This window comes from Macadamia integrifolia, unplaced genomic scaffold (genome assembly GCF_013358625.1).
Source record: "Macadamia integrifolia cultivar HAES 741 unplaced genomic scaffold, SCU_Mint_v3 scaffold1006, whole genome shotgun sequence".
NCBI lineage: Eukaryota > Viridiplantae > Streptophyta > Magnoliopsida > Proteales > Proteaceae > Macadamia > Macadamia integrifolia.
The window spans coordinates 133,928-157,457 of NW_024868052.1; the positions used below are offsets into that span (position 1 = coordinate 133,928).

Here is a 23,530-nt window from a genome sequence, read left to right on the forward strand (position 1 = left end):
GAGATAATGGCTTACTTTTTCACATTCATCTCGTAAATAATGCAATTATTGATAGAAAAAAGAATCATGATATGCATTTTTCGTGTAATAGCTAAAGTGTTACGTATGTTCGGTGGAGATCATATTCACTCTGGTATTGTAGTAGCGAAACTTGAAGGGAAAAGAGAAATCACCTTGGACACTTAAAAAACTTTTGGTAACAAAAGGTCAAGGCAATTAAAAAGGTATGAAGTTATAAATGACCCCATAGATCGAACGAATTGTCAGTTATACAGTCCAGTTACGTAAATAGACATAATGAGTCTTTTTGACACTTCATTTTCAATTATCATGTTCTAAAAAAGATTTGCCTACCTAGTCATTTTAAGATTAATGTGAACGGAAAGATTAATTACAATTTCATTTCAAGATTGTATTATAGATTCGTTCAACAATAGTGAGATTCCAAAATCAAATTTAAGAAAATCATCATATGAGTTCTACAATTGTGTTTTTCATCTAGTTTAAGAGAAATTTGATTTTATTTAATTAAAAAAAATATCCAACCCCCAACATTTAATGTCACCTTCACTTTTGCAAAAATGTTGAATCTATTCCTACTTACCCTTGTCAAGTTGATCCAATTCAATTAAAACCTGCAAATGGTCGTAAACTTATCATCACTGATGGTAGCTTCTTACTGTAATGTATTTAACATATAAGGGTTATGCAACAATCAATGTGTGAGGTCAGATTAGTTGATGACTGCTGATTATCAAGCTTGGATTGATGAAATCCAATTGAGATTGATCTCCTAATGAGTATTATGTGTTTCAGTTAACTAACTTAAAATGTAAAGACTTAAATAGACATACGTATAATTAGGCCTTATCATGGAAGAATACCAATTATATTTTGTTTTAGGGTTAATCTCTACTCCCACCTATATAAAGGTAATTATACCTATTAGTATCTATTGTCACAAGTTGTATAAAGAAGTGAGGAAACAATACTGATAAAAGGAAAAAAAATGCTCGAGGAATTCTTTGACAAATGATATGCATCCTTGTATAATTCTAATCGAATATCCATTATTGTAGTATTGTAGCATTGTTGGTGTTCTTTGATTTGAGATATTTATTCTATGAAAAATTCTTGCAATTGCTGCTAGGGCGAATATGATTGAATCTTTGAACAAATAAGATATCATTTTTTGGAATTCTCTTTTTGATTCAGATTCAAATCCATACAACCAATCTTGAAAATCAATGGATTTGTTTTTCTTCTTAAGTAGTCAATAAAAAAAAAAAATGGCGTGGAGCCCTGCGGGCCTGCACGGCCATCAATTCTCCTTCAGCTACAATGCAAAGGGATTCTCCCCGAATATATATATATATATATATATATATTTTATATTAATGATGGGTATTAAATGAGAACTATTCAACTTTCACTGAAAGCAGTGAAGAGCACTAAACACCCCCGTGTGAGTGGCCCAAGGTATGCCTAGTGAGAGTCGAACTTAGGATGTTTGAGTTTACGGCTCATATCAAGTTCATTGTTCATCAACTGCGCTATCCCCTTGGGTTCTCCCCCAATTTCTTTATTACCCTATTTTGACAACAATAGAATAACTTAAAAGCAGAAAAATGTTTGTTCATCCTGTACTTGTAGTGGCAAAATTGAAAATCGAAGAAGGGTAAATAATTTGTTTGTAATGGTTTTCCGGCATATTTTCTATTCCCTGCATGGTTTCAAGTATCGATTTGATATCGACCATATCGTATTGGTAAACTAATCATTAATCTCTGATCCTTGATCGATTTGGATCGATTACTTGTGTTGTTTCAGGGGTAAAACAGTAAAAAAAAATGATACATTTAAAAAAAAATAAGGGCAAAACCGAGTGATACTTAATACGAATCAATATCGGCAGATATCAATACCATCCCCTAAATCGATTGTCTCCTGAGAGCTAGAGTCTTTTTTTACTTAGAGTAGGCTGACTGTTCGACGATCAATTTCATGATTGGTGTACACACTAAGAATCGTCCCACCAAAGAACGTGTCGAAGTAGTGTATGCATACGCTATTTAGACTCTAAAGTTATATATATATATATATATATAATGATGTAATTATATATGAGAAAACAGACTCCACCCGTAGTTTGACTACAGTTGATATAATTGATGCGGAATCCAAATATGATTTTTAAGGGTGGAATTTGTGGTGACAACCTGCAGGGTTTGTTGTTTTTCTAATTTCTTCCCTAACAGAATGTGAAATATTACCTTTTGATTTGTGAGAAGCAGTGGAAGAATTAGTAGTGGATTATCAAACAGAATATACTACATGAACGGGGAGTGAAGGCTGTTTATATCTTCATTCTAGGTTTCAAAGCAGATCTCTTAGCTTCCTATATAGCGACGATCAAGCGTGCCATAGCAAGACAAATCTTGAACAGTCGTTGCAATCTGACGATTGAGATTCATTACTTTTTCACTTCTCTGTCGATCGGTTTTTATTGATTTTCTCAATAAAGTAAAGAGGGAGTGGATACGGTTCCCTTTTGCTGATTATATGTGGTGGGTGGCCGGAGGAGATGGTGAAGCCGCGAGGTAGTGGAAAAGAAAAAAAACGTACACATCAAGCAAGAGTCTTTGTCAAGGGTTTTGGGTTTAAAATAATGGTGGTAAAAGTGGGGTGGAGCGAGACGGTGATATGGAAAGAAGTGGAGGGCAAAAATATCGATCCTCCATCACCGGATGGGTGGAGAGGGTTGGTGAGGGATGAAGATGTGAGACACAAAAAGAGTGAAACCCTAGGTTGCTTTCCAGTTGGATAGGATTTGAATCTCTATTAAAAAAAATTTGACTGTGATGAGGATTCAACACTTGGCAGGAATAATGGAAACGAAAATTTAGGGGTAGATTTGAAAATAGCATATAAGAGTAGATTTTTGAAAAAATTACATGATTACTCACTTTTAGGTTTTCTTTTACAAAATTACCCACAAAAATTTTTATCAATAAAAATATCCAAAATTAGGTTTCTCTTTACAAAATTATCCATTTTAAGTTTAAGTTAACAAAAATACCCAAAATTGAGTTTGGGTTTACAAAACTACCCACTCAAACTTTTAGTAATAAAAAAATACATGATATATATGTGAAAGATGAAGAATCACTATTTTGGGTAGTTTTGTAAACCAAAACCTGATTTTTGGTATTTTTGTTAACTGGAACTTTGGGTGGATAGTTTTGTAAAGCCAAACCTAATTTTGGGTATTTTTGTTGATCAAAACTTTTTGTGGATAATTTTGTAAAGGAAAACCCAAAAATGAATAATCATGTAATTTTTCCTAAATTTTTTCTCCCGAGATTCTATTTCCCTGGTTGTCATCAACTCAGGCAACAGTCAAGCTTCGTTCTCCTTTCTTACTTTGATATCAATGAAATGCCACATATGCATAGTGGACCCCACAGTTCAAGATATTCCATTTGAAGTGCAGTGAACTATACCACACAGGCTTAAAAATGTCTTAAAAGTGTTAAAAAAGACCACCACTTATATGGGTTTCGTGGCTCATACACAGAAGACGTGAGACTAACCCATGGTTCGGTGGTTCTATATGTAATACATAATCAATGGGTAGTTTGGTAATCTGAATGGAAACCCAATTTGATTCTTAATTTTTGGTGGGAACATATGGATGGTGGCTTTTACCAACGGTAGAAGTATAAAAAGTAAAAAAGTAAGAAAAAGTAAAAAAACTACCATGCACAGTGACTGTGCCGACTTTTGTATATGGAATCGCCAGCTCGATTCCAGAATACGCGTTTGAATCATTTTATCTCTCAAGTTTCGAAGCAGATTACTCTGAGCTTCTCATATGGCGTCGATTGAGCGTGTCAAAGTAACACAAATCTTGGACAGCCGTAGCAATCCCATGATTGAGGTTCGATTAGTCCTTCCCTTCAATTCTCTGTTGAACGCGAGATCTGTTTTTTTTTTCTCTTATCAACCATGGGTGTGGATTATTTGTAGGCAGAAGTTCAACTAACAGACGAGATCCTCACCAGAGCCACAGTTCCTTTTTATGAATCCACTTGTGAGTTTATCAGTTCTGATAGAAAGAAATGAAGTCTTCATCTTCGGTTTTTAATTTCCACTTTAACTCGGCTTTTGTTTTTTTTTTTTCCCCTCCCTCTTCCAGTGCTTCTTGGTGGATTCAAACAACATGATAAATGGCCCGAAAGCCAGGTAATAGATTTTCTGATGGTGTGTCTGTTCCTCCTCTGTATTCCTTTTTAGCTGCAGAGTGACTAAATGGATATATCTTCTTTTTCTGGTATATGCTAGTTCATAGCCCACTAAAATGTATGGAACTGGATTTATTCTACCTAATTTCCTTGGATTGCCGGTAGTAATATTTTGTTTTAATAATTCTTGAGCATCTTTGGGTTATACTTGTTTGTCAGAATTTTCTCCATCAATGCAATCTTGTTTACTGACTACTAGTTTCTCTGCAAATGTAGGATTTTGAGAAAATCAATCGTATTATTGGTCCAGAATTGATTGGCAAGGTTTGTTTAATCCAAGTACTTCTTAGCCAAAAAAAAAAAAAAAGGTCTGATGTTTTTAGTTCAATTTTGATTTGTTACTCGGAGCTCAACCAATTTGGGTTATAACTCACAGTCTCTGGCTCATGAATAGAATTTTGAAAAGTGCTGTACCATTGATTTTAAATAATTTGTAGAAGCATACATTATTAATTTTCTTCTATCTCTGCTGCATCTGAACCACTATCTTCTCGTGTAATTGTTTTAAACAGAACCCTACTGACCAAACTGGTATTGACAACTGCTTGCTGCAACTACTTGATGGAGCAGTTAATGAAGAGGTTTGTTTTAAACAGAAGGTGTTTGACATGGTTCCCATTGTTAACTTGAATACACTTCTGTGCTTGATGCAGTTTCATTCAATTTTTCTTAATCTTATTTCAGCTTAGAGCAATCGGATTGGCAGTTTCTATAGCAGTCTGCAAAGCAGGGGCTCGTGTTATGAATATACCACTTTATGAGGTATGTAATGCACAAGCACCGTTTTCATGTAGGGTCATTGGATTTTCATTTTGTTCTTTTTGGTTTTGTTAGGTGTTTATGGTATTTTCGTAGTGTCCCCGGTTACCTGGCCCTAAATATACATTACTCAATTGGGATGCGAATTTAGTCTAATGATGCCAAATATGTTCCTTCATACAAATATTACTTCCCTTGGCGAAGGCATTACATGGTCAATTCAAACCATCCAATAGCTGTTGGACCTCGGCATTGGGTTATGCCAGTTGCCTCAGTACACTTTTAGCCTTACAGAATTACCTTCTGCAGTAACAATAACTTTGAATTGAAATTTTTTCTTATATAAGTCCCAGTAAAAGCAGGGTAGTCAGTCCCAACTGATTTCAATTTGGGACAGAAAGAATTGGCCGGATTGGTGAGGAATCAGTAAGAATTGGCCCAAATATGCCCTAAACCTAGTTTTTGAAAGGTGATCGGCCTTGGCTGATCTGATCCTGACTTTGAAACCCTGAGTAAAAGAGGTTGTTTGCTTTTTTTATTATTAGTTGTGTTGTTATTATTTGGGTGCTATGTTGTGGGGTTTATCAACTTTTAGAAGAAGATAAGATTGTTTATGAAGATTTGAACTACATAGGTCATGTAGCAAAATGCTAGTGGGCTGTGTTTCCCTTGTTACTTACCTCTTCCTCCAACTTAAGAAAGGAAATGAAATTTGTTGGCGATTTGAGATTTTCCTTTTATAGGTGGCACTTATTATAATTAGCCATAACCCGTCAATCCTTTTGTGTGGATCCTCATGCTCATCCTTGCTTGGAATCTACATGTAGCTGACCTCATTAAGTTGGGATAAGGTTTTGGATGTTGTTGTTGAGATTTTCATTTTATATGAGAATTATGGACTAATGTTGCTTTCTCTTTGTGATGCAGCATATTGCCAACCTTGCTCGAAACAAGACCTTGGTGATGCCAGTTCCTGCTTTCAATGTCATCAATGGTGGATCACGTGCAGGAAACAAACTTACAATGCAGGCAATGCTTCTGTATTTCTATTCATCATACATCTAATACAAGATGTTCCATCTTGGTTTTCAATTTATTATTGGCATATGATTGCAGGGGTTCAAGATCCTACCCGTGGGAGCTTGTTCTTTCAGAGAGGCCATGGATATGGGAATGAGAATATATTTCCATTTGGAGGTATGCATCTCACATATCATCTGTTTGTTACTAAGTATGGATTGTTGCATTTGCATATTCAGTCAATCTAAATTATCAGTTGCTCTTTGTATACAACTTAACCTTCCTTGCTCACCCTCCTGTATGGAATTTCCAACTGCAAAACAAAGTATATAGTTACTCTGTTGGGAGAAATTGGAAAGATTTTGTCAAGGATATTCAAAGTATGCATGGCATACTGTGGAGAAATAGACATACCGTGATGGAAATAGGGGACTTGGAATTCATTATTGCCATACATTTTTCATACAGCTAGAAGGGTATGGATCCACCATCTGATGAGTGTCACTAAGAAGATAAATAGAATGAAATGTGCCTTGATGAGACCCCGTTCCTAATAATACAAGCAGTTGACTTCCCTTTTGAACCATTTGTTACTTCTTTCCATCCTTATAAAGAAAAACAGATTGTGTATTTCTCATACTCAGATTTGTATCTTGTGTTATTGTGTTAAGCAAAATTGTTAACATTTAAGTACTTTTAATGGGGTTGGCAGGAATGCATATCTGGGAGCCTAGTTTACACTGGACCAATCCCTCAGTGAAACCCAATGTATGGCTGGGATCCCAGCCTTTTTTTCTGGTGTCAGAATTAAGGGTGCTATTTAATGCCTTTTCTATTCTTGTCATCCAGTGTATAAATTCAATAGGTACACAGAATTCATCTCATATTTTCCTCTTGTACCCAACTCATCTGAATAGAACAGAAGATTTGTTAATTGTTCTATAAAAGATCACCTATTACTTAGATCTCACATTTTCTGTGTATTGGATACATACTGGTTTAAGAGTGACTCTGTCGTGGCTTTACATTTGTATGATAATTGCACCATATTTTACAGGCTGTGATAAAGACGAAATATGGCCAAGATGCAACAAATATTGGTTATGAAGGTGGCTTTTCCTCCAGCATTCAGGTGAGCCATTTCTGAATGATGATGTGGCTTTGTTTTGTTCTAGTGAGTTAATAGTGTTGTCTTACTTTGTTTGTAAACATATCTCATCTGCTAGCATATTTGTTTTTAGCTTGATTGTCGTGCTTTTTGTGAGTTCAGGGGGACAATGAGGCACTTGGGTTGCTCAAGACAGCCATTGATTATGCTGGTTTAACTGGAAAAGTAAGTTCTTGAATTCTGGCAATTGAATTACATTTTTATTAACATTCCCTAAGTTCACTGCTGATTTTCTAAGTGCCAACTAAAAAAAAAAAAATTGTCTTTCTCCCCCAGGTGGTTATTGGAATGGATGTTGCTGCTTCTAAGTTTTATGGAACAGACAAAACATATGATCTGAACTTCAAAGAAAAGGTCTCTCTCTCTTCCGACTCCCTTTCCCACTTCCTTTTATCTATGGATGGGCGTTAATGTTTGAATGAGTGTTTATGGGTATCGATTTGGTTTAACTATTCGAGTTGATGCAGAAAAATGATGGGTCACAAAAGATCTCAGGAGTTGCCCTTAAAAGCATTTACAAGTCATATGTGGCTGAGTACCCAGTCGCTTCTATTGAAAATCCATTTAACCAAGATGACTGGGAACACTACTCTAATCTTACCAGTGAAATTGGAGAGGGAGTACAGATTGTGGGAGATAATCTCTTGGCTAACCCAAAGGTCAGTATCAAGAAGTTGGTGCTTTTCCTAATCATGTAGAAATGTCTTTGTGCTAGTATCCTTGACAAGAGCTAGGGACGCATACATGAAAACAACATAGAACACACTAAAAGAAAATTATTTGAAAATTCTAATCTCTCTTCATGTGCAACTCATATTCACAGACAGTCGAGAAGTTTATCAACAAGACAACATGCAATTCCCCCTTTCTCAAGGTGAAGGAGTTACTGATTCGTTTATGCATTAGAAAGAAAGTAGAGACTGAGGGAGAGATCACTATCCCAAAGGTCAGTTATCAACAATTTGATGCTTATACTAATCATGTAGAAATGTGTTTGTGCTAGTGTCCTTGACAAGAGCTAGGGAATGCATTAGTGAAAACAACATAGAATACTATATATAGTTATATAGTTATATATTTATGTATTTGCAATTCCTAATCTCTCTTCTTGTACAATTCATATTTACAGATGGTTGAGATGGCAATCAACAAGAAATCATGCAATGCCCTTCTTCTCGAGGTACTGATGTTTTCCTTTTGCATTGAGGATCTGAATTTTTGTTGGAAGGATGGAGATCAATCTTAGGTTTTAAGATAAGTAGAGCAAGGACAGAATATTTGATATGTAACTTTACTCACACTAAGATGGATAACGATATGGTGAAAATTGAGGAGAGGGAAATACCGCAGAGTGACTATTTTAAATATTTGGGGTCAACTATAAATAGAGGATGATGTTCCACAACTAATTGAAGTGCGATGGAGGAAGCAGATAGGAGCATCCAGAGTGTTGTGTGACCAACTTATCCCTTTAAAGCTTAAAGGAAAATTAAATGGGACAGTCATATGACTGGTTATGATGTATGGGGCCGAATGTTGGATAGTTAAGATGCGTCATATAGATAAGCTATGTGTAGCAGAGAAGATGATGTTAAGATGGATGTGCGTCAAAACTAGGAAAGATAATATAAGGAATGATCATAATAGAGCTAATTTCAGAGTTGCCCCGATCCATGATAAGCTCTGAGAAAGTCATTTGAGATGGTATGACCATATTCAACGGAGGATTAATCTGATTCAAATTGAAGGAACTAAAAAGAGTTACTAAAATTACCATAGGATAGGCACTGAGGAAAGACATGCATAGTTTAGGCCTTGTCTCAAGTAGACCTAGAATACAGCTGATTGGAGGGCATGTACCTGACCCCATTTAACTGAGATTTTACTTATTTGTTGTTATTGTGTAACTTTCCTTTCACTTTTACTTTGCCTATTTTATCCTTGCACGGATTCACGTACCTGACCCCATTAGGTTGGGATAAGGCTGAGTTTGTTGTTGTATCAATCTCTGTTTCCATGGTTTATGACAGGTTAATCAAATTGGGTCTGTTACTGAGAGCATTGAAGCTGTGAAAATGTCCAAGCTTGCTGGTTGGGGTGTCATGGCCAGCCACCGCGGGTCTGAAACTCAAATCTTTTATTTCTTACATGGGACTATTTATTTTTCTATTCCAATGCCAACATTATGACATGGGGGTTGTATTTACTCTTGTAGTGGAGAGACAGAGGACTTCATTGCAGATCTCTCTGTGGGTTTGGCAATGGTAATTTTAGTGGATTTCGTATTAGTTTACTGGGTAAAATCAATCAAGTAACTGAAGCCATTGCTTCATTCAAAAAATGACTCTTTCCAACTTTTTTCTTCTTCAAATCAGGGTCAGATCAAGACCGGAGCTCCTTGCTGGTCAGAGCGTCATGCAGTGTACAAGAAGGTAGCTTTTTTATTTCATGATAGTTTGGCTTAATTTCTTTCATGAGATAGGCATACCTAAAAGGTTATGTAACCTTTAGTCATGGCTTACATATAATGCTGGAGCCAACTGTGGTAAAGGCATAATTGTTTATTTACATCGTTCTTCTGCAGCTCATGCAGATCGAAGAGGAGCTTGGGTTAGAAGCAACTTATGCTGGAGCCAACTTCCGCAAGCCTGTTGAGCCTTACTAGATTTTGTTAGAGACGATTGTGTGTGTGGCATTATGTAGAGATCTGTGTAGCTTTTCCTTGCAACCAATAAGTTAATTGGTGTTGGTTCAAATCCCTTGGCACGTCAAATCTGAATTCTGTCAGTAAAATTCCTATTTGCTGTTGGATTCTTCATATCTGATTCCAATAGTTGAATTTTCCAAAGCTTTTGTTCTTCATTAAAATATATCACGGAATGCATGCTTCACAGGTACATACATATATAAAGAAAACATCAAAAGAGGGCTATGAACATGGCATGGTAGGCATATATAATCATTTAAAATGTTTTCAGGAAACACCAAGGGGTAGCCGAGTTGGAAAGGGACCTTCGTCTCAGGAAGCGTGTGGTTCTGAGTTCGACTCTTCTTACCTCCTTGGGGCCATTCACACGGGGTGTTTAGTGCTCTTCACTGTTTTTGATGAAAGTTGAATGGTTCTCATTCAAACCCAGTATGACTTGGTCTATGCAGTTGTGGAGTCAGTGTGGACCCGCGGGACTAGTCAAGCCGAAGGCTTGAATACCTGTCATTAGCAAAAAAAAAAAAAAAAAAAAAAAAAAAAAAAAAAAAAAAAAGAAGTGTTTTCAGGATTTCACAGTACCCACAGTATGATTGCAATATGAACATGAACCATCTGAAAGCAGAGACCAATGCTCTGCTGCTGGTAATGTGGATGCAACAGCTGGACCCTATCTACTCAACCTTGAGACCTTTAGTACTCTTTTGTGGTATTCTCATTAGCCTATTTTATCTATATTAGCTACATTTAACTCTTCTAGGAAAATACAATTATAACAAATCTAAAATCTTTTATACTGTTTTCTTTTCACTTTGCCTTTAGTCTGATATGTCTATGCTTATGCTTCAGTCAAAGGCATAAAAATTTTGCTATCTTAAGAAATTGATTGAATCCTCTATAGTTTAGGTCAAATTATACTCTAGTGTATCGAGCGATCATCCATACTAATAGGATTGAATCCTTTCGTAAATATAGGGTACCAATCCATTTTGTGCTCAATCAACTCTGTAACAGACTCAATCTGAACTTTGTAATCTCACTTTGTATATGTTTCTACACCAAATCAAGAAGAAAGAACAAAGGTTGGTATACTCATTTATGTTTTGTGTGGAAGAGTACAATTCCTTGGATTGTTGTCCTTTTGCAAAGGGCTTCCCTGGCTCTTGTCTTCCCCCCCTTTGGGTTTTATTGATTTGGCTATAAAGCCACCTCTAATGGTGAACTTCTGTAAGTTCCCTTCTTAATGGACAGGATTAGTTCTCTCCATGGCTGTTGGCTCCGTTGTGAGCTAGAGGTAAGTTGATTGTGAAGGTCTGTCACACCCTGTGTAAGGTAGGTCTGAGGAGGAGTCAATCCTTGTTTCCTGGGCTGTTTGGGATGCTGCTACTGTATCATCTAAGGGGACCCCCTGTCCCATCTAACCAGTTTGATGAAGATCTTTCTTTGGATCCGTTTGTTAAATAGGATTTAATTCTCTCTAATGATTTTTCCTCTAACTAGCCACATGCATATTGCAACATCTGAGAATACGCAATCCCAAATTATCACTGTTGAAGGGAGAATTGTTGGAGAGAATCTTAATACTGTTTAAATATGGTTTTAAATCTTATCTTGGCGACTGTTAAGACTTTTTGTTGGCCGATTATGTTTATGGAATAATTATTAGTCTTCTCCATTGAATGCGGCTGATCCTTTGGGACCACATCCTGCCTCCGTGGGTGGATGGTGATTTGGTAAAGCTTCCGGAACTTTCCAATTTGAATATGCTTGCTCGCGCTCCCCATCGGTCAAGAATCTCCAGAACGTTGCCCGGTTGGGTGGCATTCTATCACCCAAATATTATGGAAGAAAGCCGTGTGTGCCTTGTGATTTGGTCTTCCTCTCCTCCCTCCTTTATTTCTCAGCTTTTGTTGGCGGATTTGACTGGAGTCGCTTTCCGGCGTTATGTAATCCGGGATTCTCCCTCTAATTAATTATTAAAGAAAAAAAAAAGTGTGTACTTAGGCCCACTCTACCACGGTACCACCCATCCTATTATTTTTTTTATTTTTTTTATTTTCTTCTGGTAATAATTATTGTCCCCTCCAACCATGCTAACATTTGGAGAGCCCAAACGCATTTCAAATGGTGGACGCTTTCAAACTTGAATTAAGGAAACCCAATATTGTTAGGTCCAATGGCCCTTTTGGAGGAGGCTGGAACAGAGCCCGGATCCTCTCTTCTCCATATGGCTGTACCCTCCAGCCTCATCTCACACCATTCAGGGTCGTAGGTACAACTTGATAGAGATAAACCATATTCGTTCAATTACGTTTTCATACGAGATCATTCACATACGTCCCTTTCATTGCCACGTGGACTCCACTCCATATCTTTCTTCACAACACAGGTCACTAGATTGAGTGGAGTCCAATTGGCAATGAAAGAGGTGTACGTAATGTTCTTGTGCGTGATCCAAGCTCCTTGTTTCTTGTCTTATTTTCAAAATTTTTTTAAGTTTATATGATTTATCATTTTTAAGAGTTTCGTTGTCTTGCATGTCTTAACACTACACGGTGAAAATGACAACACTTTCTTTATCCAAAAAAAAAAAAAATGACAACACATTTTACCCAAAATAGAAAATGACAATGCTCCACAAAGCGAGATTGAGGCTATGTACATTATGATCCCCCTAAGACCCCACAATGGCAAGAACTTTGTGCACTGGGTACATCATCCTTTTAACAATTGGTATTTAGATCAAGATTTATCTCGGCTGATATCAATATGCATCAACCTAAATCGGGCAGGATATAAGATGGATTACAAGTATTTTTCTTTAAGAAATCAATTTTTTTTACCATTGGTCCATATTGATTCATCGATATGTGATCGCCCCTAGAATTGGTATTGCCCTCTGGCTTCTCTCTTGATTCCAATACAAATAGCTCAATTCGGATGAGCCAATATTGATTCATCAAACCATGGTTCCCATCAGCTGGATTGAGATCCTCTCCTGAGCATTGATCGTCCCAGGTCTTGCCCATAGTTATCTGAACGAATGACACATGTTCAAGTGTTGATCCAATAATTGTGCTTCTATCGTTCATAATGTAGGCACCCTCTCAAAAGTCATTAGGTCAACGTTTGAACATGAGTTGATCGCTCAAGTCGCTATGATCAGACAAGGGCGACCAGGCTCAGGACAGGAGCCGGATCCCCATCGGCTTGCTCTAAGTTGGCAGGTGAAATGACAGTTTTACCCGTATGTACGAAGACGATTACATTGGTGAACTCCTACGCATTTACCCAAATAGCCCTAGCCCGTTCAATGCCAGAAGCTCCGCTACCCAAAAGTGAGTGAACGAAGGAACATGAATGAAATAAGAGCTGACGCTGACAGTGCGTGAACAAAGGAACAAAATGAGTTTGCGACGCCGGAGTTTTCAGTCCGAAATGGGTTCGTCGTCGATGTCGGGGGAAGAGCTGAACCTGACAGTGCGTTGGAGTCGAAAGGAGTACAAATTGCAAGTTCGCAGCGACGACACCGTTGGAGAACTGAAGCGGCGGATCTTCGAGGTCACAAACGTAATCCCCAAAGAAGGTCCGCTATCCAAAGTCGGTTCAAAACTCTCCGATGATTCCCTTCTACTTTCACAACTTCGCCTCAAATCTTCCGTTAAGATGACTATGATCGGGTAATATACTTAGCTAAGCTTCTGAAACCGCCCATCAATTAATTATTGCTTTCTTGCTTTTCACTTGATCATTGCACTGTTCCAGGTTTATTGAGTTCAATTTCTTTCATTTTTCAGTTAAAAAGACTGATTCGGAGTAATGTACAGACTGAACATGATTTTATGTGCACGCCAATCTTCTCAATCTTCCCTGTTGTTTATTTTCTTAATTTTCTCTTGACCATTGTACTGTTCTAGGTTTATTGGGTTCAATTGCGGAAGAAAAGATTGATCGTTGATACTGCATGCTTTAGGTCCTTTCGATTTTTTAGTTATTGAGACTGATTCAGAGTAAAATATAGAACGAATCAACATGATTTTAAGTTCCAATTGTGTGAACACGTCAAATTGAGTGATTTGGTGTATGTTATAATGGATTATAAGCTGAGTTGAGGTCTAAGAAACTAATGCTAATAGCCATCAAAAGCAATTTGAAAGCTGACTGTTATAATTATCCTTATGATAATGCAACCGGACTTGTTAAAGTCGTAAATTTCGATCTCAAAGAATATGTGGCTTTGGCTGCAAAGAGTTTATCAATATGATTTTGGTCAGGAATGATAAATCATGATCATGGACTGATGGACAGAAACAACATGCTTGTTGAAGTTGTCTATCTTGATCTTTTTATGCGATCAGAATATTCAAAATATATTCCCTGACATCTGTTCTGAGTGGATTTAATGGATTTTTGAAGTTTTCTTTTTGTTGCTGAATATTGTTAAAGTGATTTGTAATTTGTGTGCCGGTTAAAGTAAGTTTGAATTTTGGCTGGTTTAGTTTTCTTCTGTTGATACTCAAATTCTTGATTTAGTAGAGCTATTCCTTTTGATTTTATCTTAGGGGAACTTTATAGTTGGTTCCATTTTCTCGTACATTGAGTTCAAATGGGTTCATCTAGGCATATGTGTATACCTAGTCTAGTTTGCTAGAAATAAATTTTTTTTTTTTGCTAACGAAGGGTATCCAGGCCTTCGGTCTGACTAGTCCCGCGGGCCCATACTGATCCCACAACTGCATGGACCGGGTCATACCAGGGTTGAATGAGAACCATTCAACTTTCACTGAAAGCAGTGAAGAGCACTAAACACCCCCGTGTGAGTGGCCCAAGGCGTGCTTAGTGGGAGTCGAACTTAGGACGTCCTAGTTTACGGCTTGTACCAAGTTCGTTGTTTGTACCAGTTTGCTAGAAATAACTATTTAAGCTTGAACATTTGAATTTGTTTGCATGTGTGTGTGCGTGAGTGCTATAAATTTGACGGCTTGATGATTTGAATAACATCTACAAGTTGACTATAACAACTCAATGTTATTTTTCTGAGTGTCTTTCTTGTACACATTTTTTTCTGTATTTAAAATGAATGGAATTTGGGGCACACCCTTTTCAACCTAATAACATGACTTATGGCTTATAAACCTAAATAAGCTATAGTCCCAGTTGTAGATTTATAATGGCAAGGCAAACTAAGATTTTAATTGCAATTTTTTGCTTGAGTGTACTGGTTTATATATTATATACAGATGTAATGCTTGTTGTATCACTTATCCATAAAGCCCAAGATTTATGCCTCCAGCATACCTCTTATTGATGAATTTATTTTATTATTTATCCCAGAGCAGTAGCAGTCTTCTCTTTCTGAATTACACCGTTCTCCTTTCTTCATTAATCTATATAAATATTTTATGCTTCCATATTCCCAAAACATTCTTTGATTTCAAATTTTCAGTAAGCACTTTAACCTATTCAGCATCGAATCCATGCAGTCCGGACATTGTCTAACAATTGTTCTTCAGTTCTTTCACATTAGGTGTGGAGTCTAGTAGGGAGTCGGTCACTTCCATGGAAAATATCATTTAAATATGCAAGAGTACAGACTTGTGTCGGAAATAATTCACCTAAAATTTTTTGATGTAATTTTATAACTTCTTCAGCACCTTCAGTCGAAATTATAAGTTAACTTTTGTTTTGTCGATGGGTGTTGCTTTCCACGTCATTTACACGACTATCTTTCCAAAGGTATTTCTTGTAAGTTCAATCTAATTGTCAATTCTGAAACGGTCGTTGACTTGCTGCTGTGGTGTTCTAGAATCTGTTTCCTATCATTAAGACTCCAAGGAGTGTCAAAGTCTCTACCAATAATCCAAAAGCTTCATGCGAACATCTGATTTCTTCCATGCCTTACTGAAAAGCAGCTAGGTTACACTTATTACTGTGCTGTACTCTGTAGGCATGTTATTTTGCACGCTTTCCAAATCCTTTGTCAGCCAAACGAAACGAAATGGTAATGGCATGGCACCCACCCTGGAATCATTGTTCTATTGAACCCTGTGGTAACTGAACTGATTGCTATACAACAACAATTCAGCCTTATCCCCTGAAAATATTCTGGGATTACATTCCCCTAGTTTGAATTCCTTTTAGTGGAGGAGAGATATGCTACTCCCTAATAGTGTGTTTCGTCTCCCTTTGGAAAGGGAGTTGGCGAGATCATGTACATTCTAATAAGGATAGGAAAGGGGGATCAGCCACCTTCTCCATGAGTGAGCTTATTTTGTTGTGTTTTCCATTACTCTATTATTCAACTTACCGAGACAACATGATGCAGGAGTTTTGGAACCTCTCTAGTCTTTCTCCCTCAGCTATCTCACCAGATGATGATCATTTTTCAGGGAATAGTTTTGCAGACAAAAAAAAAAAACTTTCATTCAATCAAATTCGTGTACAATACTGTAGCTCCTTACAAACTTATATAGAAGACTCAAAAACAGACTCAAACATTAAGAAAGAAAGGCCTAACCCAATCCTTAATTAATTGGAAAACCTAAACTGACTAGGAAATTGAAATAATAAAGAAATAGACTCAAAACAAGACTCTAACTAAACTAATGAATTAAATCTCGTTTCCTACTTTCTACCCATATTTTAGGCCTATTAAATTACAAAGAAAACCCATGGGATCAAAGGTCCAACTGATACATAATTCAACCCAATGCTTATTTCTAATAAAGTAAGCCCAATAAGTGACTTATCTGCATCAATACATGTCGTTAACAATATCTACAAATTTACTTGACACCCCTATCTTCTCCAATACTTGCCAGATGAGCTCTCTGGGGACTTTGTCGTAGGTCTTTTCTATATCAATGAAGACTATATGGAGATCCTTCTTGTAGGTTCTAGACCTTTTCTATATCTCCGATACGATACGATACCCTTCCGATACGTATCTTAAATTTAGTTGACCGATACAGATACTTTAATCCTTGATCTTTAGCACATCTTTGCATATCTCCGATACGATATGACACCCTCCGATATGTATCTTAAATTTAACCGACCAATACGACAGCCGATACCGATACCGATACTTTAATCCTTGACAGCCAGTACCTTATTATAATCTGTTGTTATAAGCATGTGGCTAATCTGTAGTGGTACGTCAGGTTGATAGCCGACACTTATTATAGTTAGCCATAACCTATCAATCTTTTTGCATGGATCCTTGCGTTAGTCTTTGCATGGATGTTATTGTTGTTGTTGTTGTTGAGAATACAGCTTGCACCCTCCCTGTGACAAGTTTTAGGAGGACGCTTAAATTGGCTAACCACTCCAACAACATACGAGATATCTGGATGAGTAAAAGAAAGGTAATTTAACTTTCTTACAAGTCTTTGATACCTTTCTGCATCAATAGTGGGATGATCACTATCTACCCCCTACTTTATGGTTCGGATCAATGGGGGGTGTGATGAGGTTTGCTAGACTGAAGAGACAAACACTAGCAAACCCATTAGAAAACCAGAATCATAGTGGAACCAAAACTCAGAAAATTAGGCAGAAAATTGACAGGATTATATCGCTCAATCCACCCATTTGATGGGGCTGAAACAATGGCTGAATGAAGGTCCTAATAGGTGGGTTATGTGTCTAAAATATCATAGTTGTCATGGCGTCTGGGCGAACCAAGGCATTGGAGGGGACCCTGGATGCAAAGCGATACCAACAAGTCAACCAAAACACCGGCCTAGGTGACCCCTTGAAAACTATGTAAAATATTGAGGTGAACTGATGATTAGATTAGGAGGAACAAGTGTGAACAGAAAATAGAAACTTAAAGAAGACCAGGAATTAGTAACTCCCTTAACAAGAATAACTTTCAAACCCAGGTCTGATGTCCTTCCAATTCTGGTCGAGTGTAGCTGAATAGAGAGGTAAAACTTACGAAAATTTGAGCCCTGCCCAGGGATGGATTGGCGGTAATCTTCAAAGGAAACCTGAGATCAGAGTAGGACAGATTTTCCATTGCAGGGACAGAAACAGAATTATAACTGGGCAGAAACTGAAGTAATTAGTAACTGAAATAGAACCAATAAAAGGGAGGGAATAGGTGTAGAATCCATAGAACAGCGTTACAGTATAACTTAAGAACATCCCATGTATACACTGTTTAAGTGACTGGAATGGAAATAAAAGATAACAGGGAGGAAAGGGGAAAGAAGGGATATAACCTGGTATCACCACAACTCTATGGTTAGATTCACCACTAACTAGCCTAGGTTTCACCAAATAAGAGTATGTAACTGAATCACCACTGCAGCCATACTCAAATGGCCCTGTTACCATCTCCAACTGAGATCTGGCAAGAGAGAAAAGGACTGGTTCCCAGGTCTGGCGATAGAGCTGTTCTGCCTCTGTTCTTCATGATTTGATCTCAGCACTTCGAAATCTCACAAATAACTCTTCTTATCATGATTTTTGAGTCTTGATTCAAGTCCACATATGGTAGTCTTTTCCCTGGAACCCTCTAAACCCTAGGGTTCCAAAGTAAGAGAGCAGACCATTATTAGCTTTGTCACTTGATCTCAAACCTGTTAACCTTGCTCTGATACCAAGTTCAGTTGTAGATTGAGGCCGAGAAGGAAGAGAAGGGAAGAACAAGAAGAGAACGGAAGGAAGAAGGAGAAGGAAGATCAGGAGAATGGATTAGAGGACACTCTCCATTCTATGTTATTGATATTTGATACTTTAAAATCAAAATTACAAGTATCCCTTATATTCTAATATATATGCCCATATGGCCCTATTACACACTCTGTCCCATTATACCCTTATAACAGTATTCCAACAGACAGTCCGTTCTATTTTAAAGTTCTATTTTATGTGACTGATAAAATAAGGATTTCTATGCTGCTCAGTTTTATTTGTTCAAGTCGAAGTTGAGTGCATTTGCTGATACAGGACCATTTCTAGGTGGCATAAAAAAATCATCTAACACCTCAGTTTAATCTTCTGAATTCAGATAAGAGGCATCTTCTCTCTACCAACTTTTTCATTCTAAGTTGCTGTAATCAAAGGCCTAAATGATGTTTCCCTCAACTGAAATCTTAATTCCATTAATCAGTTCCTGAAATTCTGAGCATTAAAATTTGATATCTCACCCGTACTTTAAGCCGTTTGGCTTCCTGACTAGGCATGTTTGAACAGTATATACTTTCCAACCTGAGCTCTTTGATTTAATTGAATTTTATTTTCTCCGTTACTGACCAATGGAGGGCTTGACATATGGTAATCACCTAGTGGAGATAACTCTTACGAAATTATTCTTTGAACATAAATCAACAAGGAAAAACTTTAGTACAGGTCCACTTGGCCACAGGATGGGATCTCAAAAAGATCAAAATGTGACTAGAGTGAGCTTTCTCTCGCGAAGTCAACTCATTAATCCACGAGAGTTATTTGAAGAGTGAAGCATGAAATGTAGCAGGCTAAAACATCTCGATTTGAATTTACAATGTTAGAATTTTTAGAGAGATCTACGACACTTATGCTGGTTTTTCCCACTGCAAGCTTTTATTCTTTCTCATTCATCTGCTTTTTGAAAGTGTGAGTAGTAATGCCATTTCTTTGTGATCTATGACCACCCGCCATGCACCCTTTATTAGTAACGGGCAAAGCCCTTGGAAGGAGTTTCTTTCTTTTTCTATTTCATTTTCTATGCCACCAAGAAGTTATGAAATTATAGCCTAGAAACCCATCAGTACAGTATGGTACTTTAAGATGTATCCCCGGCTGCCCTACACTATCTGCTTTGTCTATTGTGTTGTCTACCCCTCTTGATCAGTTCAGTTTGGCTCTCTTTTTTCTAAATCGTTGCTTATGGTTCGTAACCCAATATTTTGAAGGCTTATGTTGTTCATAGCCATGCCACTTCCGACTACTTTCTTGTAGCTTATGTATGTGATGTTTTTTCATACTGCTGTTTAAATCTCTTATAAGCTTCTGCCTTAAGAAAGTGGTCAGACAAATCATAGTTAAAGGAGGAGTTTAATGGGAGAGTGTTTGTCAATGACTCAAATGATGTCATCATACTTTCCGGTCACTGATCAGATAAATCATTTTGACAGGATCCAATTTGGGCTCTTTATAACAATCAAGCAAGAAAGTAAGAGAGCATTTCATTCTCTCTGACCTGCCTTAAACGGGGAAATAGGACTTCCACCAATAGCTCTCGTGTGCCTCATTTCTGCTTGGATGAAGTACCTAAGGTGGAAAAATCCTAAATAGAAAACAGTAGGTGTTCATTATTACAAACTGCTAATTGGTTTATTTTTCTTTAAATAAGCTCAACAAATTTAGTAAATATAACATTAATACAAGTGTTAGTTAAATGAGGTCAACATGTGTTTGAAGCATGGTGAGTGCAAATAGCCAAAAAATTAAGTCAAACCAATACATTATCCACTTATTTCCAGCCACGCACAATATTTTAAGTTCTACTTTACCTTCTCTTAATTGCACATATGCCATCTCTCTCTCTCTCCTTGAATGACTTTCAGAAACAGATGTTAAGCCTCCTTAATGAGAAACCTGGGGAAACACAGGGGGACAAAGCAGTCCACGAGGAGATCTTCACCTAAGTAATGGGAGATGATAACGGCTGGACGCACTTGGCTGGAGCTGGAGTATGCCTAAGGGATTATAAGACATCAAGAAAGTATGCTGCTTATTATTGGGAGAATGCCGAGTTGCGGAGTGAGGTGGAAGCCTTGAGTGAGAAAATCTCCTCAATGTGGTCCCAATTTAGTAAGCTAATGTGACTCGTGGTTAGCAACCAACAAGTAGGCACGCAGAACAAAGAGGTATTTGTCCTTCAAATTAATTTCTCAAATCATTTTATAAGTTATTAATTGCCAATACAATATATTTATAGATACAATTTAACTCACATACTTTAGGTTTCTAATCATTAAGATCATTCATTGCAGATATATAGCATTCTTCTCGTGATCATATTGATTTCGAAGCTTGAGGTGAATGCAATTTAGTTATGTCTTTATCATTAAAGCATTAAGCATATTATACTAATGTTTATAGTAGTTAATTTGAACAGGTTCATGTTGCTATTGGTTGCTGCTGCATGTTAAGGAATGAAGATGTGGATATGCTGACAATTTTGGATCATGCAAATACTAAGCTTTTATCGTTTCATCTGACATAGAGACATCTTTAATATGTAGTAACATAGAATTGTAACAAATGTGTAAACAGTAGGGCACACCTTTTGTCTATTAAAATCTGGGCCATCCTTTTTTTGGAGTTCTCCAGGGAGATGGTGAAATGCATCTGTCACAGGGAATAGTGTTTCTTTCTTTTTTTCTGTCTTCATTGTTGATAGTTGCTTCTTTCTCTAGGTTATGTCCCATGTCAGGGTAACTGCCTATCCATTTCGGTCATGGCCAATTCCGATGTGAATCGGCCTATTTGACAGATCCATACCGATTTTTGAAACCATAGCACAAAAGTTTACATCTTGAGATATTCTCCCCAGTTTGAAGGAACTCGACCTTGCTTGGCTTGGACTTGAGTTGGCCAATCCGGCCGATCCAAACCAGTCTTAAAGCCATGCCTGTCCCACTAATTCAGAGGATTCAAGAGCCCATGAAGGGGGACCACCTTGGCCCCTCAATCTCGCTCTCTCTCTCTGTGCCACAGAAACCTGAGGTGGGAATCAGTTTGTTTCATTCACAAAACGCTACGAAGCACAAGTCCGTTAAATTATAATTTTTTCATTCATCAACCTTCAGAAAAAAAAGACCTCCCATGGCTTCCACGACGGCTCCTCCGGCCTTGTTCCTACTCGGAAGTAAAAAGGGAGGTAAGAGCTTGGAAAAAGCCCAGATAAGAAGTAACAGCAATGGCAGAAGGAGAAGAAGGAACTTTTGTGTTTTAGCATCAGAAACCTCATCTGGCCAGCGAAGAAGGTCTCCACCTGGAGTCGACACCAGAATTCACTGGGACAGTCCAGACGAGGGTTGGATTGGAGGGAGTACTAATTCATCACAGAGAACAATTGAGGAAGAACAACAAAACCTTTTGGGGAAAAACTATTCTGATTTGCTTGAAGAGTCCTCTGATTCTCATTACCAGTGAGTCTCTCTGTGTGTTGTGTTTTAGCTTCAAATTCTATCCTAAAGCTGTTAACCGATCCTATGTTGACCCAATAATCTGGACCTTTCAATTACAATATTTTTTTGATGGGTCTCTGATTTTTTTTTTTTTTGGCAAATGATGGGTATTCAGGCCTTCGGCCTGACTAGTCCCGTGGATCCATATTAACCACACAACCGCATGGACTGGGTCATACCAGGGTTGAATGAGAATCATTCAATTTTCACTGGAAACAGTGAAAAGCACTAAACACCCCTGTGTGAGTGGCCCAAGAAATGTCTAATGGGTTCAAACCATCATTTACTATCTTTTGTGACAGAAATTCCATCCCTTCATGGGTCACATATTCAAAAGGATTGGATGGATGGATCTGATATTGGATGGTTCAGAAGTCTCTAGTTGAGCCAATTTGAACCACAGAATGCAAGAGCCATTCGCTACTGAACCTTGCCACCATTCTACCAAAAAAACAAAAAAAACTTGCCACCACTTACTGGTGCATCCAAGTTCACTTTCTCAAATTTTGTAAATTCTGGGCTAGTACTGGCCCATGCTGAAAGAACCCAAGCCCAAATTCCAATTGGACTGAAAATTAGGATATAGATTCATGCTGGACCTGTCCCATTTTTCCTTCTTTTTTCTGGGTGGAAGTCACAATTAACAAAGAAGTGCATGTGACATCCTATATTTCCATAAGCTTACTACTACCTGCCTGGTTTGGAGAATGAATGTTCAGGTTCCTTGGAGTATCTGCTGAGGCTGATTTGGAAGAAATCAAAGCAGCTTACAGGGGGCTATCAAAAGATTACCATCCAGATACAACATCACTGCCATTGAAAGCTGCATCTGATAAGTTCATGAAACTAAGAGAGGTGTATGATACATTGAGTAATGAAGAGAGAAGAAAGTTCTATGACTGGACATTAGCTCAGGAAGCTGCAAGTCGACAAGCGGAGAAGATGAAGATGAAGTTGGAGGATCCTCGTGAACAAGAAGTGCGGAATTGGGAGTCGATACCTGATATGGTTGACCGCCTTGGTGGAAGGAACATGGAACTGAGTGATCAAGCCATGACAGCCCTCACTATCGATGTTTTTGCTGTAATCTTTTCAATATGCTGCATCATTGTTTATGCTCTCTTCTTTCAGGACCCATAATGGGTGCATTATATTAGGAAAATGAACACACAAGATTAAGATTGAATGTATATTTTCAGTGGTGGATAAATATATAGTATTAAGCGTGCAATTTGTTGAGATTTTGAAAGTTATAAAGGTATAGTCCTACATTGGTTGAGTTAAAGACCTTAGATATCTTAAGACACTTCAACATAGTATTAGAGTTAAGTCTGTTTGTTTGTTTGTATTTTTGTTTTTGTTTTTTCTTTTTTTTTTTGTTTTTGTTTTT

The 23,530-nt window shown here is 37.5% G+C and overlaps 2 protein-coding genes across 5 annotated transcripts; both read left to right on the top strand.

Annotated features, from left to right (window-relative positions):
• Positions 1-3,802: 3,802 nt before the first annotated feature.
• Positions 3,803-10,069, top strand: LOC122062365 (enolase 1-like). Its single transcript, XM_042625950.1, has 18 exons — positions 3,803-3,940; positions 4,030-4,093; positions 4,199-4,245; positions 4,521-4,568; positions 4,817-4,885; positions 4,989-5,066; positions 5,991-6,092; positions 6,180-6,260; positions 7,141-7,215; positions 7,354-7,416; positions 7,528-7,605; positions 7,719-7,910; positions 8,075-8,197; positions 8,381-8,431; positions 9,282-9,370; positions 9,467-9,515; positions 9,627-9,683; positions 9,836-10,069. The coding sequence occupies exons 1-18, from the start codon at positions 3,875-3,877 to the stop codon at positions 9,914-9,916; spliced, it is 1,413 nt and encodes a 470-aa protein (XP_042481884.1). The 5' UTR covers positions 3,803-3,874; the 3' UTR covers positions 9,917-10,069.
• A 3,177-nt stretch (positions 10,070-13,246) lies between these two features.
• LOC122062373 (NAD(P)H-quinone oxidoreductase subunit T, chloroplastic-like) lies at positions 13,247-23,378 on the top strand. 4 transcript variants are annotated; one of them, XM_042625962.1, is made up of 5 exons: positions 13,247-13,635; positions 20,557-20,814; positions 20,941-20,985; positions 21,066-22,101; positions 22,860-23,378. In XM_042625962.1, the coding sequence occupies exons 4-5, from the start codon at positions 21,776-21,778 to the stop codon at positions 23,278-23,280; spliced, it is 747 nt and encodes a 248-aa protein (XP_042481896.1). In that variant the 5' UTR covers positions 13,247-13,635; positions 20,557-20,814; positions 20,941-20,985; positions 21,066-21,775; the 3' UTR covers positions 23,281-23,378. The 4 variants fall into 4 exon arrangements, with proteins under 4 accessions (XP_042481896.1, XP_042481894.1, XP_042481892.1 ...); XM_042625960.1 differs by having other exon boundaries at positions 13,249-13,635; positions 20,512-20,814; XM_042625958.1 differs by having other exon boundaries at positions 13,250-13,635; positions 20,080-20,814.
• The last annotated feature ends 152 nt before the right edge of the window (positions 23,379-23,530 follow it).